Source organism: Arvicola amphibius, chromosome 2, assembly GCF_903992535.2.
Source record: "Arvicola amphibius chromosome 2, mArvAmp1.2, whole genome shotgun sequence".
In the NCBI taxonomy this organism is placed as follows: Eukaryota; Metazoa; Chordata; class Mammalia; order Rodentia; family Cricetidae; genus Arvicola; species Arvicola amphibius.
The window spans coordinates 177,641,993-177,667,415 of NC_052048.2; the positions used below are offsets into that span (position 1 = coordinate 177,641,993).

At 46.5% G+C, this 25,423-nt stretch overlaps 1 protein-coding gene across 2 annotated transcripts; it reads left to right on the forward strand.

Annotated features, from left to right (window-relative positions):
- Window positions 1–25,423, forward strand: Cpa4 (carboxypeptidase A4). Of its 2 annotated transcripts, XM_038318900.1 has the most exons (11): window positions 1–68; window positions 5,460–5,541; window positions 5,981–6,115; window positions 7,546–7,644; window positions 11,963–12,064; window positions 13,223–13,327; window positions 13,950–14,060; window positions 15,294–15,384; window positions 17,092–17,291; window positions 18,118–18,202; window positions 23,807–25,423. In XM_038318900.1, the coding sequence occupies exons 1-11, from the start codon at window positions 1–3 to the stop codon at window positions 23,992–23,994; spliced, it is 1,266 nt and encodes a 421-aa protein (XP_038174828.1). In that variant the 3' UTR covers window positions 23,995–25,423. The 2 variants fall into 2 exon arrangements, with proteins under 2 accessions (XP_038174828.1, XP_038174829.1); XM_038318901.1 differs by lacking the exon at window positions 7,546–7,644.

The window sequence follows — 25,423 nt, forward strand, 5'->3', positions numbered from 1 at the left end:
ATGAGATGGTTACTGTTCTTTGGGGCCCTTGTTGGGTCAGGCATCTGCGGCCGAGACAAATTCTTTGGGTGAGTTTCTTCTGAACTATATTACCATTATTTAGTTATTTCAGTAATCCAGGAGCCAAATGGAGTGATGAGACTTGAGGTGGTAGAGATTAGGGGAGAGACTGGGGCTTTTATATCTCTTCTGTCCCTGTGTCATCCTGGATCAGCCACTTCTCTCTGACACCGTATTTCTTCTGTGAAACCAGAGCTAGTGGTCTCCACAGGCCCTCCCCATCTCCCCAATCTCCTAATTCTGGGTCTTCCCCCTCTCTCTTTCTAAGGTCAGTTCTAGGCATTTCCTATACCATTGCCTAGGAAGAACAGCCAGAAAGGCTTTGTCAGTTTCTGCAAGGCTTAAAGGGAGAAGCTGGGTCACAGGCTTTGGGGACAGATTCTCTGTCAGTGGTGAAGCCCATGTATTGTTGGTGGTTTCCCAGGCTTCTGGAAAGAGGAGGTTTAATGGGTCTTGCTTAGCCACACTATGGAAATGCACACCAGGCCTCTGTGTGAGTGTGTGTGTGCGCACAGGGTCACACGCTCCACCCAGAAGACTGTGGAACTGATGGAGGACAGGACGTCGGAGAGGCAGGGAATGACAGGGATGCTCTGGTACCCGGGTGGAGGACCACATTAGAATAATTCATCACTGCGGAGCACTCTGCCTTCTGCAAAGAGCCTTCGTTTGCATCCTCTTATGGATCATGTAACCGCTCTGTCAGGCAAGGGTGTTATTTTCCTCAATTTAAACATGGAAAAAAAAAAAAACGGTCTTAAAAAGGTTAAGGAACCTGCCCCAAATTACTTAGCTGGTAAGTAGGAAGCTGGAATGCTGAAAGCAAGCTCATACCCTTTTCTGTAGCAGAAGTCAATCAAACGGAACGCTCTGTGCCACTGATCTACCTGTATATGCGAGCTTATTCTCTATTATGTTATCTGGCTAAAGGGACCTGAGGGCTGGTTATTGAAGCAATTACTTACATGAGATTGAGTAATTTTTATGGGGATGACGGTTCCTACCTGCCCCTGCTGCCAAACAGCTCGGAGAGGTTAGGCATAGCAGGTGGCCAAGGAGGAAGATTCTTCCGCAGGCAGCTCAGCAGTAGGTGTGCCATGACTACACTCGCTGCTGCGTGGGCTGACGCATTGAGCTGTCAGGCTCCCACTGCATCTATTCATGTGGCAGAAAAAAAAATCTCTATTCTTCCGGATGCAGACCTTTCTCTTGATACAGTGGGCACCGGGGCTGAGCCAGCAGGGGGCTGGGTCCTAGAGGATTCGCGGCAGGAGCTGTGCACACAAAGGGTCCCTGTGCAGGAGCTGATTACAAATGGTGTTAATCAAACGTGCCATGGTGTCTCCCAGTCTGTTCTTACTTCGTAGTAGGCACCTCAGTGGAGGTAGAAGAATCTTTGCTGGGTCCATCAGCATGTCGTGGACACCCAATTCAGTGGCCGGAGAGGCCGTAGGGGAGCTGGACTCTGAGCATCTCTATGGTTGGGAAGCCGGGCTGGAGACTGGGTAACGGACATGAGGATGGTGGTTTCTCCCCCCACCCTATCTCCTGCCCTTGCAGCTTGGTTCTCCTAGCTCCCCAGTCTCTCTCGTTCTCCTGGTATCACCTGCCCTACTTTTCAGGTGTCTTAAGGATGAGACAGTGGCCAGGATACATGGAGGTGTTGGGCAGGTGGAGAACAGGAAGTAGTTGCAGAGCTGGTAGCTGGCAAGCATCCCAGGGTTTCTTGAGGTCACCTCTTAATACTTTTAGTCACAGCTGCTAAGCCTGGGCTGGGATGTAGGTGAGAGAGGCACAGAGAACTGACCACTGTCAGCTGTCTTCCTGGTAATAGGGGAGGGGTAGAAGCTGAGCTGCCAGAACAATGACTGAGCTTCTCCAGTATGGGACAGGTGTGAGGGTGAGTGAGCAGATGTCACCGGTCATGATGCCAAAGATATCTCGGTGTCCTAGGAGTTGAAGAGAGCCAGAAGAGCTGTTAGAACAATCACGTGGGGCAGGAGGGGCAGAAAAAACACCTGCGAATCCCAACAGTTCCCTTCCCCCAGGCCAATGGCCATTTCCAGAAAGAGCCGAAGGGCAAGGTCTTTGAGTGAATTCCAGCTAGTGCAGCAGGCTGAGCTCAACCAGCTGCCCCCTCGGGAGCCGGAAAGGGAATTTTCCCAGCAGAGATGAGGTCAATGAAGGCATGAAAAAGTTTGCCCTTTGCATGGTAGCCGCTCTTCTTTTCGACACCACGATGCGGATGCTCATAAGGAGGATGGCAGACCCTACTCTACCACCACCACCAGTTTTTAGAGCTATTTATTGTACTTAGCTGTGGTTAGGGAAAGCTTCATGCGTCACATGACCTTGTCTTGAAGATTAGCTGGAGCCTACCAGGTGCTGCCTACCAGGTGCTGCCTACCAGGTGCTGCCTACCAGGTGCTTACCATGTACAAAGGCACACAAAGGCATCTGCGTAGAATGAACGTGAACTTTCAGGGGAGCTGGAACCAGAGCATGCAAAGGTGGGGGAGACGGGGAAGGTGCTCCATGGGGTACCAGATCGTCTGCCTTGCCTCTTCCTGCACACGGCAGGTGTGTGAGTCTTTGACCTGTGTAGCTTGGCTCATTAGAACGTGAGAGAATGGGCCATGAACGTTTTTCCAGAGCCGCTAAAGTCCCATGTGTCATGGACTGTGCTTGGAAGCATGGGAGTTCGGCTGTGACATCACCACGTTGGAGAGAGGAACATGCGTACACATTAGAGCCTGGAATGTGTCATCTGCTCTTCATACTCCAAAGAGTTCTTCAGCTGTCCCTCTTTCTTTCCCTGGTCCTTCTCCACCACCACCCCCCTTTCTCTGTGACCACTCTGGCCAGTGTTCTTTGGAAAAGGCCTAATTTGCCACCCAAGATGTCACTCCTTCTAGCATGTGCACTGAAGAAAGATTTGTTATTAGTTTCAATTACGCATCTGGGTATGTGCATGCGAGTGCCTGAGGAAGCCAGAGGCATCAGCTACCCTGGAGCTGGTCACAGGCAGTTGTGAGCCAATCAGCTGTGGGTGCTGAGTCCCTAACTTGGGTCATTTGCAAGAACAGTTCGTGCGCTTAACTGCCAAACTGCCTCTCTGGCACCTAGCATGCTCATCTTAAAGACACTCCTGTTCTGGAGTGTTGGAAATAGTGGACACAGGGTGTGCGTCTGCCAAACTGGCCTTCGTTCTCAGTTACGAGTGTTTCCTCTCCACCAAACCCTCTTCAAGGCTGCTCGCCTGCGACAGAGAAATGTAGTCTGATACTCCATCTTTTCTGGGCTGTATGTAGTCCAACTCTTTGCAGGCCCCGTGGGTTACGTATTAGGCAACTCTCCGTTTCTATAACACAATACTTGAAGCTGGGTGCTTTCGTTACTCTTTCTGTGGCTGTGATAAAATAGTTTGACAAAAGCAGCCTAAGGCAGGAAGGGCTTATTCCGGCTCACAGTTCGAGGATGTGGGTCATCCTAATGGGAGGTCATGGTGGAAGAGACTTGAAGCAGCTGGTCCCTTGCATCTGTAAAAGGGAGCCACGGGTACCCATGTTAACTGCATTTCTATTTTAGTCTAGGTCCTAAGCCTGAGGCCACCTCCTTTAGGTTGGCTCTTCCCACCTCACCTCTATAGCTCCTCACAGGTGTGCCCAGAGGCTTGTCTCCTGGGTAATTTAAAGTCCAGTCAGGTTAGTAATTACTCTTAACTGACATCCTGGAACACATTCAAAGGAAAAAAAAAAAAGATTTATTTGACTCATAGCTTTGGAAGTGGACAGTCCAAGATTGGGCTACCCTGTCTATCCTGCCTTCGGTGAGGGTTCCTGTGTGTGGCTGTGTGTGGCATTATGGAGGTAGCATATGTGAGAAGGGGGGATCGTGTGGCAAGATGGGATGCCAAAGAGTCTTGGGTGCCATGCTCCGTCTTTTAAACTTACTCTTCTAGGAACCGACTCCACAAAACCAACTTAGATCCGACCTCTTAAAGCCTGCTACCTTTCAACTGGAGATCTGTGGGACATGTACAAACTCTGAACCGTTGCAGGTCCAGCGGAGAAGCCAAACTAGGCTTCCTGTAGGACTCTCTGCTGTTTTCATGGGATGCTGTTAGCTGCCTCCCTCCGGGACCCCAGGAGGACGGCTAGGGTGAAAAGGTGTGAGACTGGGTACTGGCATCTTACCCAGTCCGGTCACCTGTGTTGAGAACAGCTCTGCAGTGAGCCTCGTCTTTTGTACCCGGCCTAGCTCTTATCTGAACTTTCCAGAACTAAGTGAAACACTGGAAGTCCATCCGGATTGAACCGGTTTTCTGGTGAGGAGCCTCCACGTGAGCCTCACATTTAGTTCCCTGTGACAGAACCATTTACTCTGTCAACAGGTCCTTCAGCCCACATCCCTCTCCAGCAGCTCCTCCGGCATTCACTCCTGTCAGAGATGACGCATGTGACAGAATCGAGTGCGGATTCATTTGAGCCGTCACCTAGCAACGCCTAATGGCTCCGCTGGCTCTCTGCGAGTTGAGAGCTCAAAGAAGGCTTTTCAGGCCTAGCTTTCTCCCACCCACGCAGGACTTGGGGGCCCTCTTCCCCTGCCAACGCTGCAGAAGCTGAATGATGCATAGGAAACAAGCACAGGACAAGTGACAGGAGGGGGGGCTGCCACTAAATAGGCTTCTTCCGGGCGCTCTCAGGGCCCGCTAGGCAGCCATGAATCTCAGGTTGAGCCTCATACCCTACCTAGTCCACGTTCAATTCCACTGCAAAGCACAATTGTGGGGCTGGGAGGAATAGTTAGTGCACTCATCCCGGCCTCCCGGCATAGAGGGTCTGTTCCCAAAAGTTCCCCACTCTTCCAGGCTTGAAGGTTCCCTCCGTTGGGGTTTCAGCCCTCGCCTTTGACAGTGAAGAAGTGTTTCTTTATGTCTTGAGTTAGCCTGGAGCCTCACTCAGGGACATTCCTTTCTGTAAAAAATATATATGTTTTTCATTATAAAGTAATATGACCACATTGCAGAAAACAGATACAAAGAGGGGAAAAAGTAAGCCATCCATAATCCCACGACCCAAACGAGCCCTGGCAGCGGTTACTTGATTTCCGTTGTCTGTTTTACTTCCAGTCCGTCTGCTTTCTTCATACTCGTAATCATGGCGTGCATACAATCCCGCGTCCTGCTCCTTCACTTAATATCCCCCTTAAAGTTAGACATAAGTACTTTTCCATCCCTGCCACACAGCCTTGTTTTTAATGGCTATACATTAGAACCAAAGACTAGACTATTTCCTTCCACGCAGAACAGCCCTGTCTGGGATGGTGGGTTTGGGGGTCTACTTGCCAGCTGAGCGCTTACCGTTCTCGCCCTCTCCCTATTCCCTCCCCTTCTCCAGGGACCAAGTTTTTAGGATTAATGTCAGAAATGAAGACGAGATCAGAAAACTGACTCAGCTAGTGAATTCGGACCACTTTAAGGTATGTGGTTCTTCTTCGTCCTCTGGAACATTCCGAGTTTGAGGGGGAACAATCCTTGTGTTTGTTTTTATCCCCGCGTGTTTTCCGCTCATAATGGAGCATTAGCCAACATGCCAGTCATGCGGGTGGGCAGCGTGTGAGAGAGGTGTAGGGGAGAAGGCCTGCCGGGCTCAGTGTTGCTGCTTTGTTTGTTGGGAGGCTTGAGGGGCGGGCTCTGGCTTCCTGTAGCCCTCGCTGCCTCTTGGGCTTTGTTGGGTTCTGGGCCGCATGTCTGACCAGATATGCCAGTGAAATGGGGGATGTCTGTCCCTGGGCAGGACTCAGGGGTCACCCTGGCTTCCGACGGTGGTTCTAAAGAACCGGAGCTCATGTCGTGTTTTAACCCGAGCTGTTTTGTTTTGTTATTTTTTTTAACCGGATGCGTTTCTGTTCGCCTCAGCTCAATGTCTGGAAATCTCCCTCCACTTTGGGTCGGCCCATGGACATCCTCGTCCCCTCTGTCAGCCTGCTGCCTGTCAAGTCCTTCCTGAAGTCCCAAGGCTTAGACTACTCGGTGACAATTGAAGACCTCCAGGTGGGTAGGCCAGGAACTCTCGCTGGTCTTGCATAATAAGATGAAGCCACCAATAAGACTGGACCTGGGAGGTTTTAAGAATGTCCAGTGTCATCCTTTCTCGCTTCCCAGGTGAAGAAGTTGAGACAGATGGAAGCAGAGTGTAATAACTCGTTCCGGGGTGAGTGGGCTGTAGGGATAGGTAGCTGCACAGATCTCCATCTATGTCCTGACTTTGCTAACCACTAGTCTGTGTCCTTGGGCAAGCGTGGGCCCTCATGAGCCTCCATTTCATCTTGCTAAAATGGTGATCATGATTCCCACTTCAACTGTTTATAGAGGTAATGCTTCTATCAGCTATATAGAATACATCTAACAGTAGCTGGCACACCATAGATGCTTCCGTAGGTAATCATTCATCTCCCTTTTTCATATCTGAAGTTAGAAGGCAAGTGTGTGTGTGTGGGGGGGGGGGAGTACTGGGAACCAATCAGAAGAGGTGTCTTTTGAGAAAGCGGGAATGTCACCAATAGCTCCCAGCAGAGGGAACAGCGCCATACGGCCCCACAACCTACATTCAACAGCAGGATGGTGCCCCTGACTCACACTCTCTCCTTCACTGAGGAGGGTTATGGACTAATTGTTGATTTGGCCCGGGTTTTTCCTGATGGTGTGAGCAGCTGTGAGCTTATTAATCATCCTCACATGTCTCAGACATCTGCCAGGAACCTTCAAAGTATGAGTGCTTATAAGAATTTCTTTGTTTCTGAATGGCTTCTCAAGCTGTGTGCTTCAGAACCACTGGATGCCAGATGCGAGCTGATACCTAGAGATTTCATACTGTAGAAAAGCCGAATTGCGCGCATGTTACTTCCAGGGAGCAAGCGGGTTTGTGGGGGATAATGGAAATCGGATATTAAAAAGCAAGGTTTTATAGATATATGGGAAAAAATCTGACCCTCCCTCTTTTTTTTTCTTAAATGAAAGGCAGGATGGTTTGTTATTATTTTTAATTGTGTCACACTGACTGCATAATCAACAAATAGCTCTCCTTCTGGGTATGAACATTGCACTAGTTTTACATGCAGAAAAGTTTCAATAGAACCAAGAATGTTAGGGAGTAAAGACCTTAAGTTTATGAACACTGATAATTCCTTTGTCTTACCCCACAGAATTAATGGAAACCCTTTGGGAATTAGTAGCATTAGAATGTGATATAGTTAAGATGAAAGAGATTTTTTTAGCTGTATGCAGCATGAACTTACCTTCTCTTGAACTGTAATCTCTGGTTTGTATAATTTACGGCCTCTAGCCCCTTTAGACCTTGGACATTTGTGTTGCTTGTTACCCTGAGGGTGAAGCCATCTTGGCCAATCTTTGCACCCAGATAAAACCTATATCTCCAGGGGATCCCTTCTTTACCATGTTGCTGTGTCTTTTTATTTTCTCAGGCCCTTTTAGATAATGAAGACGAAGAAATGCAACACAGTGAAGGGCAAGAGCGGAGTGGCGACAGCTTCAACTACGGATCTTACCATTCCTTGGAAGCCGTAAGTGTTTCAAAGCACACTTGAGGCCAACACTCTCCGCCTGCCCAGCTTTGTAACCTCTCTCCTTCCATCCAACTTCAGCACGGTATCACTTCACGGAAGGGGCTGAAATGTGTGCACTTTTAATGCCTTCCCCTCTGGTTGTTTAACCCCCACCAGCACCTATGTGCCCGTGAAACACAGCTGCGGTTTCCCCATCAGACACCCCGTTCAAGCAGCCCTTTAAAGGAAACCATGATATAATGGTCGTTTCAGTCCTTGTAATTCAGCCTTCTCCCCCATTGGAATCCCTAGCACAGAATCAAATGCCATGGACTCCGGGCAAGCAGACAAGCGGTTATTTCCAAGGTTAACCAAATATTTCCACTCATTTATCATGACTCCCTATACTGTATACTCGTTCCATGGTGCAATTTGGTGCTGTGTGTAGTTAGAAACCACTTTATGTAGCTGACTTTCAAGGTAAGCCAAACTTTCAAATGAAAAACTTGGAGCTGGATAATTTCATATGATACTGGAACTTGAGAAGTCAAAAGGGACCTCCGAATGGAACAGTATCATTCACAATGTGGGTCTCTTTTGTCCCAGGTGTCTCTTTCATTAGCTTGCAGACTCTCCTAGCTCGGGACCACCTCCCAAATCTAAACTGCTCATCTCCCTCCTCTACCTTAATACGTGCTGTTCTCTATGTGCAAACACCATGTTCCTGGCAAATTTTTCATGAGGCGTATACCTCAAGTTGTTTTTCTTCCAGATGAGGGATTAGTTCAAAGGCTGGCCAACTATTTCTACTTCTTTCCCATGGTTGTCAGTAGCTTTGTTTATTGTATACACTTCCAACAGTTCTGCCCCTTGAGCCCTCTTGTGACCAATGACATACATCTGCAAAACAGCTGGATAAAGTTAGGAGTTCAGTTCAGTCTCAGGCCACGGGCGAAAGCAGAGCTCAGAGCCCACACAGGGATCAAACCCATAACACATTAGCCTCACTAATGTGGTGCCCTCCCCAGCTGAGCTAGCCCGTTGCAAATGTCAACTAGGGACCAAGAGAGGCCATTCACTTACCTTTCCAGCTGTCTGTCTGTCTTACTTTCTCATCTGCTTGCTTCTGTTCCCACTGACTCGGGTGCCCCTTGTACAGTGAAGTGACCTCTAGCTAGCTCTTGTTCCCAGAGGCCTGTGACTGTGCCCTCTCTCTCTCTCTCTCGGCCAGCTCATTCTGGGTTCTTCCTAAAACCAACTCTGAGCGGCTCATGTCCTGGTACCACTTAGGCTATTCTAGGTCTCCAGTGGGAATCCCATGTTTGCTGCTGCCAGGGTTTCTGATTTCAAGTCTTTGTGTGGCGATGGTTGACATGTGAATTTGCACCTCACATCTGGTATAGCTTGGAGGTTTTTAAAATATTTTCCATTTATCTACCTATACATTTCTTGCCTATTATCTCTCTATCTCCCTCTCATCTGTCTGTCTATCTATCTATCTATCTATCTATCTATCTATCTATCTATCTATCTATCTATCTATCTATGTGTATGGGTGTTCATGTGCCATGGAACTAATGTGGAAGTCAACAGGACAACCAGTTGTCTCTTTCCATCATATGTGTGCCAGGAGTCAAATGCAGACCTCACTTTGTCAGACGTGGTAGCTTGTGCCTGCTAAGTCATCAATGGCCACAGTCTGCTGTTTAACTTCCCTCTCTCTCTCTCTCTCTCTCTCTCTCTCTCTCTCTCTCTCTCTCTCTCTCTCTCTCTCTCTCTCTTCCTTTCTTTTTTTGAGACAGGGTCTCTCTGTGTAGTTCTGGCTGTTCTGGAACTCACTCTGTAGACCATGCTGGCCTCAGACTCATAGAGATCCTCCTGCCTCTGCGGCCCGAGTGCTGGGATGAAAGGTGGGCTGCACCACAGTCAGCTTGTTTTAACTTTTTGTGGGTGACTCTCTTTTTCTCGTGGCCTATGGCATCTTGTTCCCAGAGGCCTGCTTTTTCTTCAGTCTCTAGGGTCTGTGGGTTGGAAGAATTTTCAAGATGTCCCCCCTCCCCTTTGTTTTGAGACAAAGTCTTACATAGCATGTTGGCATGGCCTTCAGTTTCCCATGTAGTTGAGGATAACCTGGAACTCAGGATCCTTCTGCTTTCTGAATGCTACCATTATAGGTGTGTACTACCACCCCTGATTTATGGGGTCCTGGGATTGAACCCAGTGGCTCATGAATGCTCAACAAGTATTCTATTAACTGAGTTACATACTCAACCTTCCAAGACCTTTGTGTGATAAACAAGAATTTTATTTCTCTGTTACTCTCTACCTTATTTATTATTTTTATGAGACAGGGGCTCTCATTGAACCTGGGATCAGTGATTAGTTAGACTGGCTGGCCAGTGAGCCTCAGGGATCCTCCTGTCTGTGTTTCCTATCACTAGAGTTACAGTGCACACCACCACGCCCAGTTTTCTTCTTTTATTAAAATTGTTTTTATTGAGCTATACATTTTTCTCTGCTCCCCTCCCTTTCTCTCCCCACCCCACTCTCTCCCTTGGTCCTCATACTCCCAATTTACTCAGGAGATCTTGTCTTTTCCTACTTTCCAAGTAGATTAGATCCATGTATGTCTCTCTGAGGGTCCTCTTTGTTGTCTAGGTTCTCTGGGATTATGATTTGTAGGCTGGTTTTCTTTACTTTATGTCTAAATGCCACTTATGAGTGAGTACATATGATATTTGTCTTTCTAGGTCTGGGTTACCTCAATATGATGTTTTCTAGATCCATCAATTTGTCTGCAAATTTCAAGATGTCATTATTTTTTTTCTGCTGTGTAGTACTCCACTGTGTAAATGTACCACATTTTCCTTATCCATTCTTTGGTCAAGGGGCATTTAGGTTGTTTTCAGTTTCTGTCTGTGACAAACAATGCTGCTATGAACATAGTTGAGTACATGTCCTTGTGGTATGATTGAGCATCCTTTGTATATATACCTAAAAGTGGTATTACTGGGTCTTTAAGAAAGTTGTTTCCTGATTTTCTGAGAAATCGCCACACTAACATCCAAAGGGGCTGTATCAGCTTGCATTCCCACCAGCAATGCAGAAGTGTTCCCTTTTCCCCACAACGTCTCCAGCATAAGTTGTCATCAGTGTTTTTGGTCTTGGCCATTCTTACAGGTGTAAGATGGAATCTCAGAGTCGTTTTGATTTGCATTTCTCTGATGGCTAAGGATGTTGAGCATTTCCTGAAGTGTCTTTCAGTTATTTTAGATTCCTCTGCTGAGAGTTCTCTGTTTAGGTCTGTACCCCCTTTTTAAATTGGATTATTTGTCCTTTTGATGACCAGTTTCCTGCCCAACTTTTTATGTGTTTTTCGGGGACCTGGACTCAGGTCCTCTTGCATGGTGAGCATTTTATTCATGGAGCCATCTTTATATTTCTTATTTTATTTTAGCTTTTTTTTTTTGAGACAGAGTTTCTCTGTGTAGCCCTAGATACCCTACAACTTACTCTGTGACCAGGCTGGCCTCAAACTCACAGAGATCTACCTATCTCTGTCTCCTGAGTGCCAGGATCAAAGGCATACCACATGTGGCTTCTTTTTTTAATTTTATATTATACTTTATTTGTATTGTTTGTGTGGGGGACACATACACACTGTGAATGGTTTTTGTTGTTTTGTTTTGTTTTCTGGTAGAGAACAATTTAGTGTTGGTAGGCAGGCCTATTCCGATGATCCAGTACAGCATGATGCCAAGAACCACACTTTGAAGCAGTATCTGTTTAAGTCTCTCTGCTTTACCTAAGTGGACTACAACTTTGCAGACAACTGACATGTGTATCCTCTAGAAAACTGCAGAAAGTAGCTGTGCAGGCAATCCCCTGTCTTAGTACTCCATGCCAGTAATGTGGCCAACCCCAAGGTTCGACAAGGAACTCAAGAGTGACAAGATAAGGCTCACAGATACCCAGCCCATAATGGAATAGAATTATTTTTTATTCTTTTAATTTTTGATTTTTCAAGATAGGATTTCCCTGTATAGCCCTGACTGTTCTGGAACTTACTCTGTGGACCAGGCTGACCTTGAACTCACAGAGATCCACCTGCCTCTTCTTCCCGAGTGCTGAGATTAAAGGTGTGTGCCTTGCACAATGGAACAGAATTTTAAAATATTATTGAGTAGTGGCACATGCTTGTTATTGCAGCTTTCGCAAGAGTAAGGTAGGGAGACTCCAAGTTCAGGACTAGGGTGGGCTACATAGGAAAACCCCAACTCAAAACACTAAAAAAAATCTTTAAAAAGTGCCCTTGGTTCACTTTTCCACACTTCAGATTTACCACGAGATGGACAGTATTGCCACAGACTTCCCCGACCTGGCAAGCAGAGTGAAGATCGGAGAGACATTTGAAAAGCGACCCATGTATGTTCTAAAGGTGAGGCCTAAGGCCCTTCTAAGGGTCCTGACTTGACACAAACTTCTGGATGGTAATTTCCAGTACCCAGCTAAGGTCTGCCAAAGAGAGTCCAGCTTTTTAACCACATTGGTTCTCAGGAAGGGATTGTAGTTTCAAGTCATCTTTGCTTAATCAGATATTTTGATCTGATTGAATCCCCTGCTCTTATCTGTAGGGGTGTTAGAAAGAGCATATCCCATTCTGAGAGGCTCAAAGGAGAGGCTGTTAGTGTTCCTTAAGACTCTCAGATGCCCACAGTCTGCCTTCACTCCCACCTAGCCAGTTAGGCACAGATCTCAGGTCGCTTACATCAGAGTAGATGTAACTCTAAGCCCAACCTCGGGTTGTTGGCTGCAAGGAGGCCCATTTCCAGATATTTCTAACAGATTCACGTCTGTCTTGGCAAAAGAGGTAGAGAGCTATGACGATAACATAAAATGTGTAAATAATCCAGCTGAATGCATGGAAAGGAATTTGGGCATAAAAACCACAGAACAACTGGAGATGCTAAGAGTTTACCAACCCCTTAGCTTCGTAGAAGCCAAGTTTATGGCAAGTAACCGGCAGGAGGGGAGACACACCACTGAGCTGGCTCCTTTAAAATAATTACGTTTAGATTATTTGCCCATCTGATAGAGACCCCGGCTTCATTAGCACCAAGCTCTGACCCATAGAGCCCCTGTGCTACGGCAAAGGCAGGAAGCAGAATTCATTACCACTATTTACAAAGAGCTATAGTGAAGCTTCCTTGGCAATTTAAAACCGAATTCATTTATTACATCAGCAGAAGAGTCTGGTTTGTGCACCCTGTGTTTCTCTCTGTTGGGAGACCATTCGAGATCTTTCAAGGGACACACTATTCTTTCCAACCACACTAGCATTCTGACCCACGATACCAATTGTTTCTCCTTTCCATTTGCTCTCAAAGCTGGAGAGGTTTGGGCTGCCCAGAGCTGCAGCCAACCAATTAAGCTCCCAGGTCACGGATAAGCCCGATAAATAGACGGTGCCCTCAGGAACATTTGGTCTCTGAATTATCTTAAATGAATTAAATGAATAGGGGCGGGCTGGGGAGAGGAGAGGTGAGGAGAGACGGGGACCGGCAGGTCATTTTTCGACCTCTCTTCCCTTCTGCAGTTCAGCACGGGAGGAGGCAAGAAGAGGCCAGCCATTTGGCTGAATGCAGGCATCCATTCCCGTGAGTGGATCTCACAGGCCACTGCCATCTGGACTGCGAGGAAGGTCATGTCGCCCGGAATTAGCCAAGGGTTCTGGTGGGCCTGGGGTGGGGGGACAGATCCATCCTGTGTAGCTGGGCCCAGGGGAGGAGGTAGGAAGCTACTCTGCACAGACCTAGTAGGTTGGCATCTTCTCAGGTGGGGGAAGTAAACCGTCAAAGCTCCTCCGTCAGCCGTCTCGCTGTGCTCAAGTGACCCGGCTTGCTAACAATCTAACGGATTTCAAAGGTGGGCCCTGCGAAAGGGACCAGGCCCTCACTCAGTACCTAACTGAGATCCATTTCATCTTCATCCCCTTCCAAGCTCTGCAGGGTCCCTGGGTTCTCATTTTGCCTCCTTCAAGAAACTCCTTTGAGTCAGTGCTGGGAGAGAAGGGCGGAGTACGTGGAAGGAGTGAACAGAGCCACCTCCTGTCACTCGACAGTTAATATTGTCATGCAGTCCTGTCCCCAGGCTTTAAGGGACTCGGGAGGGCTTTACAGAGAACCTGTGGGGGCTTCAGAGGGTAGAGGCCATTCAAGAGCATCCATCCTAGCAGGGTGCTGGACATCTCAGGGAAACACCTGGATGGACCTACAAACCCACCCTGCCGTGATATTGCTGACAAGGGTGTTGTCTCTGCTTAGATTGTGACTGATTACCAAAAGGATCCAGCTGTCACCTCCATCTTGGAGAAAGTGGATATTTTCGTACTGCCTGTAGCCAATCCTGACGGATATGTGTACACACAAACCCATGTGAGTAATTCTAAACGGCTAGGGCCTGTGCTCAACTCCCTGGTTGGATTCCGTATTTTGCTAGTGCCTTTGGAGATGAATTCCACCAACGCATGTGTTAGATGCTCCTTTGGGGTTTTTCTTCTCCCAGTCATCCTCTGAGCTGAGACCCACCAGGGAATATATTATTATTATTTTAGAGAGAATAGTCTAAGGAACTCTCTATTGTGGGTCTTGAACAATTTTCAACGTTTTACCTATCTTCTATTCATCTTTTTCTCTCCCACACAATTTATTTTCTTGACATATTTTAAAGCAAATCCCAGACATCATGTTATTTCATCTACAACGACCTTAGCATGCATCTCTAGCTGCTGATAATAATAATAATAAAAAACACCCCAAACCCACTACTGCACTGTCACCTTTGAAAAATTAATGGAAGTTCTTTAATATCCTCAAACACTCCCCCATTATTTTAAAAAAAACACATCTCTTAGGAGTCAATTTGTCGAAGTCAGGATCCAATAAGGTCTGTGCACGGGAGCTGCGGCTGTGTCTCTGATGTCTTTATTCATCCAGTGGCACCCCAAACACATCCTTTTAAAATGTCATTCATTTGTTGGAGAAACTAAGTAATTTCCTGGAATGTCTTACATTCCGCGTTTGGTTGATGGCTTCTTTGTTGTGCGATTTAATTTGTTCCCTTATTCCCTGTTTGAGAGCATGATTGAGTTCAGGTGACTGCCTCAGACTATAATAGGACCCATGTACGTCTGTGGCATGGGTGCTGTTCAGTGGCCATTGCTTCCCTTTCTGCACAAGACAATAAGGATTCAATACATCCAGATGGGACCAGCTTGGTTCTTCTATAGAAAGTTCTCATCAGGGCAGTTTGAGGGGGTCACTGTCTCTTGTTTGTATTTTGAGACGCTGTCTTATCATGTATGTGTTCCTGATTGGCTTGGAGCTATGTTAAGCAGGTTGGCTTCAAATGCACAGAGATCTACCTGCCTCTGCCTCTCAAGTATTGGGATTAAAGGTGTCACCATACCTGGCCCCAAATTTCTTCTTAAAGCCAGAGGTGCACCATCTCCCCCGTGAGGGTTGACAGCAGAATGCCAAGGCCATGGAGACTGGAGTCTAGGCAGGGCACATGCAGCTCAGCCCATCTGTTGTGGTCCTTAGCTCCCAGAGAAAGCAGAGTATGCTCCTGTATCCTGACATACCTTGAGTGTTTGGGGGCTTTTTCAGAACCGATTATGGAGGAAGACACGGTCCCGGAACCCAGGAAGCCGCTGTATTGGAGCTGATCCAAACAGAAACTGGAATGCCAGTTTCGCAGGTAGGTGGGGAGACGGAGTCAACCCCCACAGCACTGGATGAACCTGTCCACGAATTCCTGCAGTGTGGGATAGGAAGCCAGTTTTCCTGCTGGTCTTCTTCCATTCACGGAGAGACCCCGGGACCTCCCTGAGGCTCTCTGTGTCTGTGTGTTCGGTTTTGTTTTTAAGTCTTATGGTTGTAATTTTGAAAGGAAATGATTCAATAATCTCTGTCCTGAGAAAACAGTGGGTCAGACGGTCTTTGCATTATGATTATGGCTATGTTAATTTCAAATATTTATTTATTTACCTAATTGATTTGCTGTGGTGAGGCTTTGCACATTCTAGTAGAGTGCTCCATTACTGAACTGCTTTTTCACACTAATATTTTAAAAACCACACGCATTTTAGATGCATGATTCCAAGGCCCCTCTTTAACCCTGGCCATTCCAGCTTTGCCTGAGCAAATTGTGGCTGAGTAGATGGGTTCCTGATGGCAAGTCAAGAGAGAACAGTTAGCACTGTCACCCTAATGGGCAAGAGCCTGTAGCAAAACTTAAATTCTAGCAGCCCCTCTTCTGCTTGCTAGTGTTAATCAGCAGCTAGCAGACATGGAAAGCAAGAATTAGGTGATCTGGATTCTGAGATCCAGCTGCTTAAAAGCCATTCCCACAAAAGTACCACCTATTGTACATGTATTTTGTTCTTCTTGCCCATCGAATGGATTTTTGCTCTTGAAACTCAAGGATAATCTCAAGATTACATAACTGATAAAAAAATCACCAAATAAACTTCACCCTCCAGTTTTAAATTTACGAGCTCAAGGCCAATGTGGACTATGTAAAATCTGTGTGTGAAACCCTGTGTTGAAAACAAAAGCAAAACAAAATAAATTATCTGTATTTATTTTACTGTTTTGCTGTACCGGGAATCAAATCCAGGGCCTGTGTGTGCCAGGCAAGCTCTTTACCATTGAGCTATACCCTGGTATATCCCAGTATTTTGTTTTGAGTGGATTTATTTTAATTATATAGAACTGTCATAAAAATCACAGGGAAAATAATGATTGGAGGATGGTAACCAGCTAGCCAGTCTGCCAGCCACTCAGTCATGACTGTCTCTCGCTCTTAAACACACACACACACAGACACACACACACACACACGCATGCACACACTCATACAGACATACACACACACACAAACTCACGCCAAGGCATGCTCTCCTGTGAAACAATGCAGAAAGCAATCTATCTAAATACCTGTTAAGTAATCAAGGGATTTTTTTTTAAACCACAACAATAGATTATTTTTGGCAGCAGTTGGCCATTAAGACCTGAACCAATAGAATAAGTTGACACCAGAATAAATGGAGTCATTTTCATTATTTATTGGTATTCATATTAATTATCAAGCACACTTATTAATTACAACTTGTTCTTGAGTGTGACATTAATTATTTATGACAACTGCTATTAGCACAATACGAGGTCAACTCTATCCACTTAAAGAAGTCACAATACTTTTCCTTCTCATTTGTAGCAACGTCCCCTACCCCCAAACTCCCTCCTTATCCCTTCCCCAGAATCTGTACCTGCCATGAATAGATTCCTAGGGAAATCTTGATAAATCCCTGTCTACCATTCCAGTCAGACTTGGGGTTGACAGTCCTCATGTCTGTCTTCTTGGCCTTTGGGTTACTTGTTACTGATCAACTCTCCTCCGCAGGAGAAGGGGCCAGCCATAACCCCTGCTCTGAAGTGTACCATGGCTCCCACCCCAATTCCGAAGTGGAGGTGAAGTCAGTGGTGGATTTTATTCAAAAGCACGGGGATTTCAAATGCTTCATTGACCTGCATAGCTACTCACAGCTGCTGATGTATCCCTATGGGTACACAGTCAAGAAGGCCCCAGATGCTGAGGAGCTGGTAAGTGATGGAGGGTTTCTGCCTAGTCCCCGACCACTTGACTTTGGCACAGCCAAGGTGGCTGGCTGATCTATTATTATATTATATTATATTATATTATATTATATTATATTATATTAGCTTTTGAGGGTAAATATAGGCGCCTTAGAGAATACTTCCCTGTGCTTTGATTTGTGACATCAGACCCACTAGGGACAGAAAGGAGATAGTCCCTCTCTCGTCTCTCTGAGTTCTAAGCCTTTGTCCAGCCTGCACACTTGATTTTCTAACTAGAACATGACACAGGTTCACTACTTGCTAAAGACTGTGGTTGGCGCCATAATGGGAAGGGGAGGCACCTTCGCTCTGGTTAAGGAAGAAGTAAGGGTCATAGGTCATAGCCTGGGGTTCTGTGTCATAGCTGTGACTCACTCCTGGAATAGGAAAGGTATCTATAGGTGGACCAGTAGGAGTAAGAATGGCATCTTCAGGATAGCTGCAGGCCTTTGCCCCTATGCTGATCTGCTGGGGCTCCACTCTGTTCCCAGGCCACCACTAGCCCACAAGTCTGTGTGTTGAAGAAGTCCCACCCAGACTCATGGCTAGATGTGGACCAAATTTTGGTTCTCTATTCAAGGCTTTTCTCTTGAGCATACTTGGCCTTCAGTCATGTTCCTGAACATGACCTTCCTCTCCCATAGGATATCTCAGTACTCTGTCTTAACTAGATCCCTTCAGGCTTGGCAAGTAGCTCTCCAGGCCTTAGGAGAACTTGCAGGAAGCTCTTCCAGCCAGAGTCTCTAGCGCATGCTTCCCGAGAGCTCACTGATCTCTGCTCACATCCCAGGATGACGTGGCGAGGAGTGCAGCCGAAGCTCTGGCTTCCCACTCGGGCACCAAGTACCAAGTAGGACCAACTTGCACCACCGTCTGTGAGTACGCCTGCGTGGGAGGTATTTAGAAAGCGCCTTGGGAGGAAACTTGAAAGGGTGCAGGAAGAATGATGTAGGTTTTACTTCCTTGTTATTGTCTGATTGTTTTAGTAGTTAGACCAGAATTTTTTTTTGGCATAAAGCTTTATTAAAGGAGAGAGAGAGAGAGAGAGAGAGAGAGAGAGAGAAAGACAGAGAGACAGAGATAGAGACAGAGAGACAGAGAGAGAGAGACAGAGAGACAGAGAGAGAGACAGAGAGAGAGAGAAAGGGGGAAGAGAGAAAAAGGCACGTGTGCACACACAAAGGGACAGTGAGAAGAGAGAGAGGGAAGAGGAAGAATTCAGGATGACTCCGAGAGATCAGAGGTAGGTTAACGGCACAGACACAGAAAATAGGCATAAAGTTTTATTAAAGGAGAGAGGGAGAGAGAGAGACAGAGACAGAGAGAGAGAGAGAGACAGAGAGAGAGACAGAGAGAGAGACAGAAAGACAGAGAGACAGAGAGAGACACAGAGAGAGACAGAGAGAGACACAGAGAGAGAAGGGGAAGAGACAGAGATGTGTGTGCACACGCAAAAGGGGACAGTGAGAAGAGCAGACCAGAATTTTTTTATTGATATTTATTGAGCTCTACATTTTTCTCTGCTCCCTTCCCACCTTTCTCCTCCCTCCTTCAATCCTCCCCCAAGGGCCCCATGCTCCCAATTTACTCAGGAGATCTTGTCTTTTTCTACTTTTTACTTCTAGACCAGAATTCATGCTAGGACTTTGTGACAAATGGCTATTGTAGTCTGTCATCTTCACCTGGGTCACTACCGCTCTCGTGTTTATCATGTGCCCTTGATGAGTTAGGACCTGTCAGCAGGTAGACTCTACATTCCTCATTTGGATTAAGAATCCTGATATGTTTTATCAAAAAGTTATCAAAAGCCTATCCGCCATTTTTGTATGTGTGTTTTAATCTGCACATGTGCATGTGTGTACACATGTGTGTATGTGCATGTGGGGGCCAGAGGTCAATGTTGGGTGCTGTCTAATTTCTACTGTTTCCTACTTTCTCTTCTGAGACTGGGTCTCTCACTGATTGGCTAGACCGACTGACCAGCAAGTTCCAGGGATCTGCTTGTCTCTGCGCACCAACACGAGGGTTACAGACCCACACCACCATGTTTGCTTTGATCTGTGTGAGTGCTGGGGATCCAGTCTCAGGTTCTCGTGCTTGAGTTGCTTCCCCAGCTCCCGATCCATTTTAGAGGAAACTCCCAGCTTTGTGTCGGGAGATGGGTGGTAGTGATATGATATGGGTGTTAGAATGAACAAGAGGTAAGGAGTCCTCTAACTATGATCAGGATCTCGCAAAAAAGAAAAGAAATCTACCAAGTCCCCGAATCTAAACATGGCCTCGAAGCTTGTCACCCATGGCCTCTTTTGGAGGACTTTATTTGTTCTGGTCTCATCTGGGCAGTTTCTGTTGACATCTTGCCAAGTCTCTTATTTTGGGAGTCTGTCTTCAAGAGATGGGGGAATGTCATACGGCGCAGCTCTGGCTTAAATGGCAAGCGTGAATGTCGACATGGGAAGAACAGTTCTGCTCCCTTGTATGGAGTTGTCCCTCAGCAGTGCCTTCTCCATAGCAACCGCTGTCTCCTTTGCCTCTGATCTCAGCTCTCTCATCTCTGTGTGTGTAGCTACAGAGCAACATAAAGCAGTTAGCACGATGCTGGTGTTTGTCTTGCTAATTGCAGCAACAATCCATTAATTATTCATAGTTTATTGCTATTAGTGTGGTTAAATGGGAACTCTTCAGAGGACACATCTGGAGACTGGCTCCACCCCCTGCTTAATCAGCCAGAAGTGATGGCCGATGAGAGAGTGAAGCAAGACTTGCTAGGTTTCCCTTGAGGAGGTCTTCCCCAAGATCTTTGTGGGTCACCAGGGTCCCTGCTTTTGGGTCAGACATCAGTTTAAATAATGGCCTTGTTCTCCCACATCAAACACATTCTTTCCCCCAGCATGAGCTGTGTCAAGTCAAGGGATACTCACCAGATGCCTCAGAGGAGGAGGAGGAGGAGGGCTCTCCCCAGGCTGTCTAAGAGCGGGGAAAACTTCAAGACTCGGTCCTCTTACAGGTCTTCTCTGCCTCTGTTGCTTTCTAGAAGAGGAATTGGTTTTTGTATATTAGAAGTCTGTCTCAGCCAGGGGCTCTGGCATGTGCCACATCCGTGGTTGACATCTGTACCTTTAAGTGCTAGCCCTTCCTTAGCGTCATCATTTTAGATGAAAGTAATTCATACTCTCTTGCCTTCTTAAACAGAGCACAGAGAAAAGAGTTCAGCCTCTCCCCACCCCCACGCTTGAGTGGTTTTCTGAGGATTAATTATTACATCCTGAGGACCTGATATGTCATTTTGGGATATAAGGTCCTTCTGCTAACTAGCTTCACCCCATTTTATGCTTTAAGTCTTGTGTCTGCTTTTTTTTTAAATTAATGCTTTTTAAAGTTATTATAGAAAATAATGAGCTCCATAGTAGTGTTCTCATGCATATATGTCATGCTCATATATGTCTGTCACGTGACACCCACCTCCTCCCACAGGTTTGTCTGCTCTTCAGAGTCTTATGTCTCCTTCCTCCTGTCAGGCTGTCGTGGCCACTTGTCCTGTCCCCAAGCATCTCGCTCCTTTTCTCTTTACTGATTCTGATTCACTCAGGGGCTTCTAAGCTGGTACACTCTGGGGCTCATGAGACTATGATAAACCATGGTTTTGTTTGTGACAGCGTTACTTATCAGTACGAACGTCTGGTGTTCATCTAAAATGCCCATTAGGAGAGGGCTAGACCATAACACAATTGCTGCAGTCATACAGGGGAGCATGAAGCTGCCCTTAAATGAATTAGGTGGATCAATGTGTGCTGATGGAGAATGATCATCAAGTGTTAATTGAAAATTAGAACGTGTAGAACGGTGTTAATAGTATATTCCTGCATGCACATGTGCGTGCCTACGTGCATGCATTCATGCGTATTTGTGTGTGTGTGTGTGTGTGTTTAAAGATTTAGGGAGATAGCTTGGTTAGTAAGGGGCTCTCTTGCAAACACGAGGACTAAGTTTGATCCCTCAAACCCATATAAACCAAGCATTGTGTTGTACACATTTAAGCTCGTGCTAAAGAGATGGAGACAACTTAGCACCACTAGTGAGTTCCAGGCCAGTGGGAATCCCTGTCTTGAAACACACGGTAGACAGCACTGAGAAATGGCATCTGAGGTTGACCTCCAGTCTCCACATGCATATGCACATACATGCGTCTGCACATGCATTTGTACACATGAGCACCCATACATGTATACGTGCAAAAACAAGCAAGAGTAGGTACACATTGAGTAAGGAATTAAATAAAATGGAGTTTATGAACATGATCACTTTGAATCTTATCTGCTTCCTTCTGATATTTTACAAGTATGTTATGAAGTATTTGAGTTTATCATATAAAGAACCACTGGACATGCTAGGTACTGTTTGCTTTTAGCTGGAGCATTTTCTCAGGGCACACATATTGTGGGGATCACACAAGGATTTCTGAGAGCATAGCAGAGCCCATTCCATTCCCTTGGGAACATACAATCTCCGCGGAAGCTATATCTTTAGGGAAGTATGTCCATGAGAAACAGTTCTCAGGAATAAGGGAAAGGAAGGGACTGATCTTACGTTATCAGATGTGTTAATCCACCAGATGGACCTCAAATTGGTTGGATGGACCACTTGAAAGGAAACTGGCTTAAATTCCAGCTCTGTCATGTTCTGCATGTATTTTCTTAGCTGCTTTCCCACCCGGAGACCTGACTTTTCCCATCTATAAACTAAGGCAGTAAAAAAATCACTGGATTTTAAAGATAAAGATATCATGGGGGACCCGCTCATGGCGGATGCTGGGAAGAGAACATCTGCTGCCGTCATCAGTTTATTAGTGATGATTGTCATTTTATGAGTGACAGTACATTTTCCACTTGTAGGTCACTTCCTGCTCTAGTAGTGTGACTGGGAAGAAGGAGAAAAATAGACTTCCCATGTCTTCCAAGTCTTCCGGCAAGGGAAGTCCCAAGGAATGTGTTTCCTTTTCCTGTGTATCAGTTATTTCTTGCTGTGTTAAAAAAAACAAAAAACCAAAACTAGACTAAAACTTCCCAGCTTAACATGATGAATATTTCTTACCCGGTTTATGTGGGTCAAAAATTAAAAAAACATCTTATGTGGACAGCTCTGGGGTAGGGTCTTGCAGGAGGGTCATAGTCCAGCTGTGTTCCCAGGTTGCAGTCTAGCAGACTTCAGGGAGCAGTCTGCGTGTAGGGTGGCTCGCTCCAGTGCCCGGTGAATTAATGCTGATTCCTGGCAGGAGGTTGCATTTCTTCACTGAGCCTCTTTGTTGGGCACCCTGGGCATCCTTACAACAGTGACAGCTGGTTCTCCCCAGACCAGTGGCCCAAAGACAAGCAAGGCAGACCCACATTAGCTGGCATAACAACTTTCTGCAGTAGCCTGTTAACTCCGGGTATGAGGCCAGCCTTATTCTGTCTAAAACAGGATGACACAGGGCACCATTTCAAGGAGACAGGGATCGCTGGGGCTAGAGGGGGATGCCTGTCTCCTTCTGTCCCGAACATGCTAGGTTTGAGTTTCCTGGAGGATTGCAGTGATCTAGTAAGAAAATGGGAATGGTGATTCCATTTTGTGGCATATGTATACATGCTATATGTTTGTGTTTATGCATGTTCACATGTATACATATATTCGAACATGCAGGTAGAGCAATTCACTGTCTTTTTCAATCATTTTCAACCTTATTGAAGCTGGGTCTCTTGAACCCAGAGTTTTTCCATTCAGCTGGTCTTGCTAGCCAGGTTGCTGTGAAGATACCCTGTCTCTGCCTCCCGAGCACTGTGATTAGAAGTGGGCCACCATGTCTAACCAACATTGTGTGGAGTCTAGGGATCTGAACTCTACTGCAGAAGTTTGCCCACTGAGGCATCTCCCCAGCCTTGGGAATGAGGATTAAAATCTCTTAGCTTGAGGCTTGAACAGAATCTCATGGTGCAAGATGGATAAGCCCTATGGATGGAGCCAATGTGCCCTTTTGAACATATATGTCTTAGGACCTGGTGACTTCCAGAAAGAGCTCTGGATTCTAAAGAACTCCATCCTGTAATTGGACTTTCCTTTGGGCCACCAGCTATCAAATAACACCAGGGAGATGTTATCAATTCCCACTAGCTCTTATAACTTAAATTAACCCATATTTTCAGTAATCTACATTCTACCACATGGCTTTTACTTCTCTCCCATTTTGTGTGTCTGACTCGTTCCACATCTCCGTAGCATCTCCTGAGTGCCTCGATTCCCTCCTCTTCCTTTCTATCCCCGGAAATCCTGCCTTTACTTCTTGCCTAGCTATTGGCCGTCTAGCTTTTCATTACACCAATCACAGCCACACATCTTCACACAGTGCACAGATATCCTAGACACCACCCAGACAGAGCACTAGCCCTTTCCCACAGTGCCCTGGAGGGAAGTCGGCTTCAATGGTATCCTCTTCTGACTTACAGACCCAGCTAGCGGGAGCAGCATCGACTGGGCGTATGACAACGGCATCAAGTATGCCTTCACATTTGAGCTGAGAGACACTGGGCACTATGGCTTCCTCTTGCCGGCCAGCCAGATCATCCCCACAGCAGAGGAGACCTGGCTAGGACTGAAGACGATCATGGAGCATGTGCAGGACAACCTCTACTAGTCAAGGAGCGCTTGTATTTTACCCATAAGCCACCACGGAGGCCGCTGTTAAAGAAGATCACTTTTCCTGCGTGGGTTGGAGCCTTCCTGGCTAGTAGAGACCTCAGCTGGCTCTCTTGTCAGCACTGCTCCCTAGAGAGTGACATCTTGGTGGGCCTGTGAGGAGCTCTCCCATGAGTGTAGTGCTTGGTCCTGCTATGTTGCTAGCCCCTGGTATGCCTCTCTACCCATGCATGGTTGGGCAGGCCCCAGTCATAGTCATTACTTCCTGGTGGCATGGATGTGGCTGCCTCACCTTTGGAACACCTCTGGTGGCTCTGGTCTCTACGTCTAGCCAGGCCAGGGATCTGGCTCCAAGGGGGAGCTATGGGAACTGCTGGGGGAGACAGTGCTTATCTTTAGAACTCCTTGTATTTTCCCTCTTTCTGACTTGTTTTTCTTTCTTTTTTTCATTTAGACAGGGTCTTACTATGTTGCCCATGCTAGCCTGAAACTCCTGGGTCAAGCAGTGCTTCTACCCCAGTCTCCCCAAGAGTGGGGCCCAGCTCAGAAACACACTTTTCTTTGAGGAACAAATCCTATTGAACCATCAACATTGGTCTTTCTGTTCTGCTTATTCTTCCTACTCCTATTACTGTTGTTGTTATTGATAGGGCCTCTCTATGTAGCCATGGCTGTCCTGGAACTTGCTATATAGACCAAGGTGGCCTCGAACTTACAGAGATGCCCCTGGCTCTGCCTCCGGAGTACATTAAAGAGATTAAAGATGGGCATCACCACACCTGGCTCCTCTCTATTATTTTGTTGTTGTTGTTGGCTTGAGCACTCTTGTCCATCCCAAAGCTCAGTGTTCAGATGATATCTGTTATTGTTACCCTCTTCTCTTTATATTTGGCATTACTGAGACTCTCAGAAAGGTCAGTTGTACTATAGGTGATGCCCACACGAGTCACGGAGGAAACGGGGAGTAGACTCCCAGATCACTCGGTGAGCACCATCTGTCTGTTGGCCTCTTCTCCGCTCTGCCTTTTAAACTCACTTCAGAAATCTTGCCCTTGCCCCACAGCTCCTAAATCATCCCTATAGCCTGGACAATCTCAGGCCCTCAGCACATTCCAACTTGAGCTCTGGTGTCCCCTGTGTTTCCGCCTCCTGGCTTCTTTCCTCCTGTGTTCAAGGTCACCTTCTATTTTGCATCCTGGACCCTGAGTACCAACCGGGAACAAGACTTCATCACCAACCAGACACCTCCTGATCTCTCCTTAGCACATACCATCTGCCCTGATTGTGTTGCGGGTTCTGTTTTTGGGGGGCTTTTTTTTCTTCCTGTTTTCAATCATGTCTGTAAATCTTAACCTTCTGCCTAGGATTTGGGCAGCATCTGGTGTGTCCTCATAAGCCAATAAATATTCAATATAGGTTTATGATCA

Bases quoted from the DNA above. Each gene is read 5' to 3' on its own strand.
- Cpa4 (XM_038318900.1), top strand. From the start codon at position 1: ATGAGATGGTTACTGTTCTTTGGGGCCCTTGTTGGGTCAGGCATCTGC. The intron at 12,065-13,222 runs GTGAGGCCTAAG...TCCCTTCTGCAG, and splicing joins GACCCATGTATGTTCTAAAG to TTCAGCACGGGAGGAGGCAA. The intron at 18,203-23,806 runs GTGAGTACGCCT...TCTGACTTACAG, and splicing joins ACCAACTTGCACCACCGTCT to ACCCAGCTAGCGGGAGCAGC.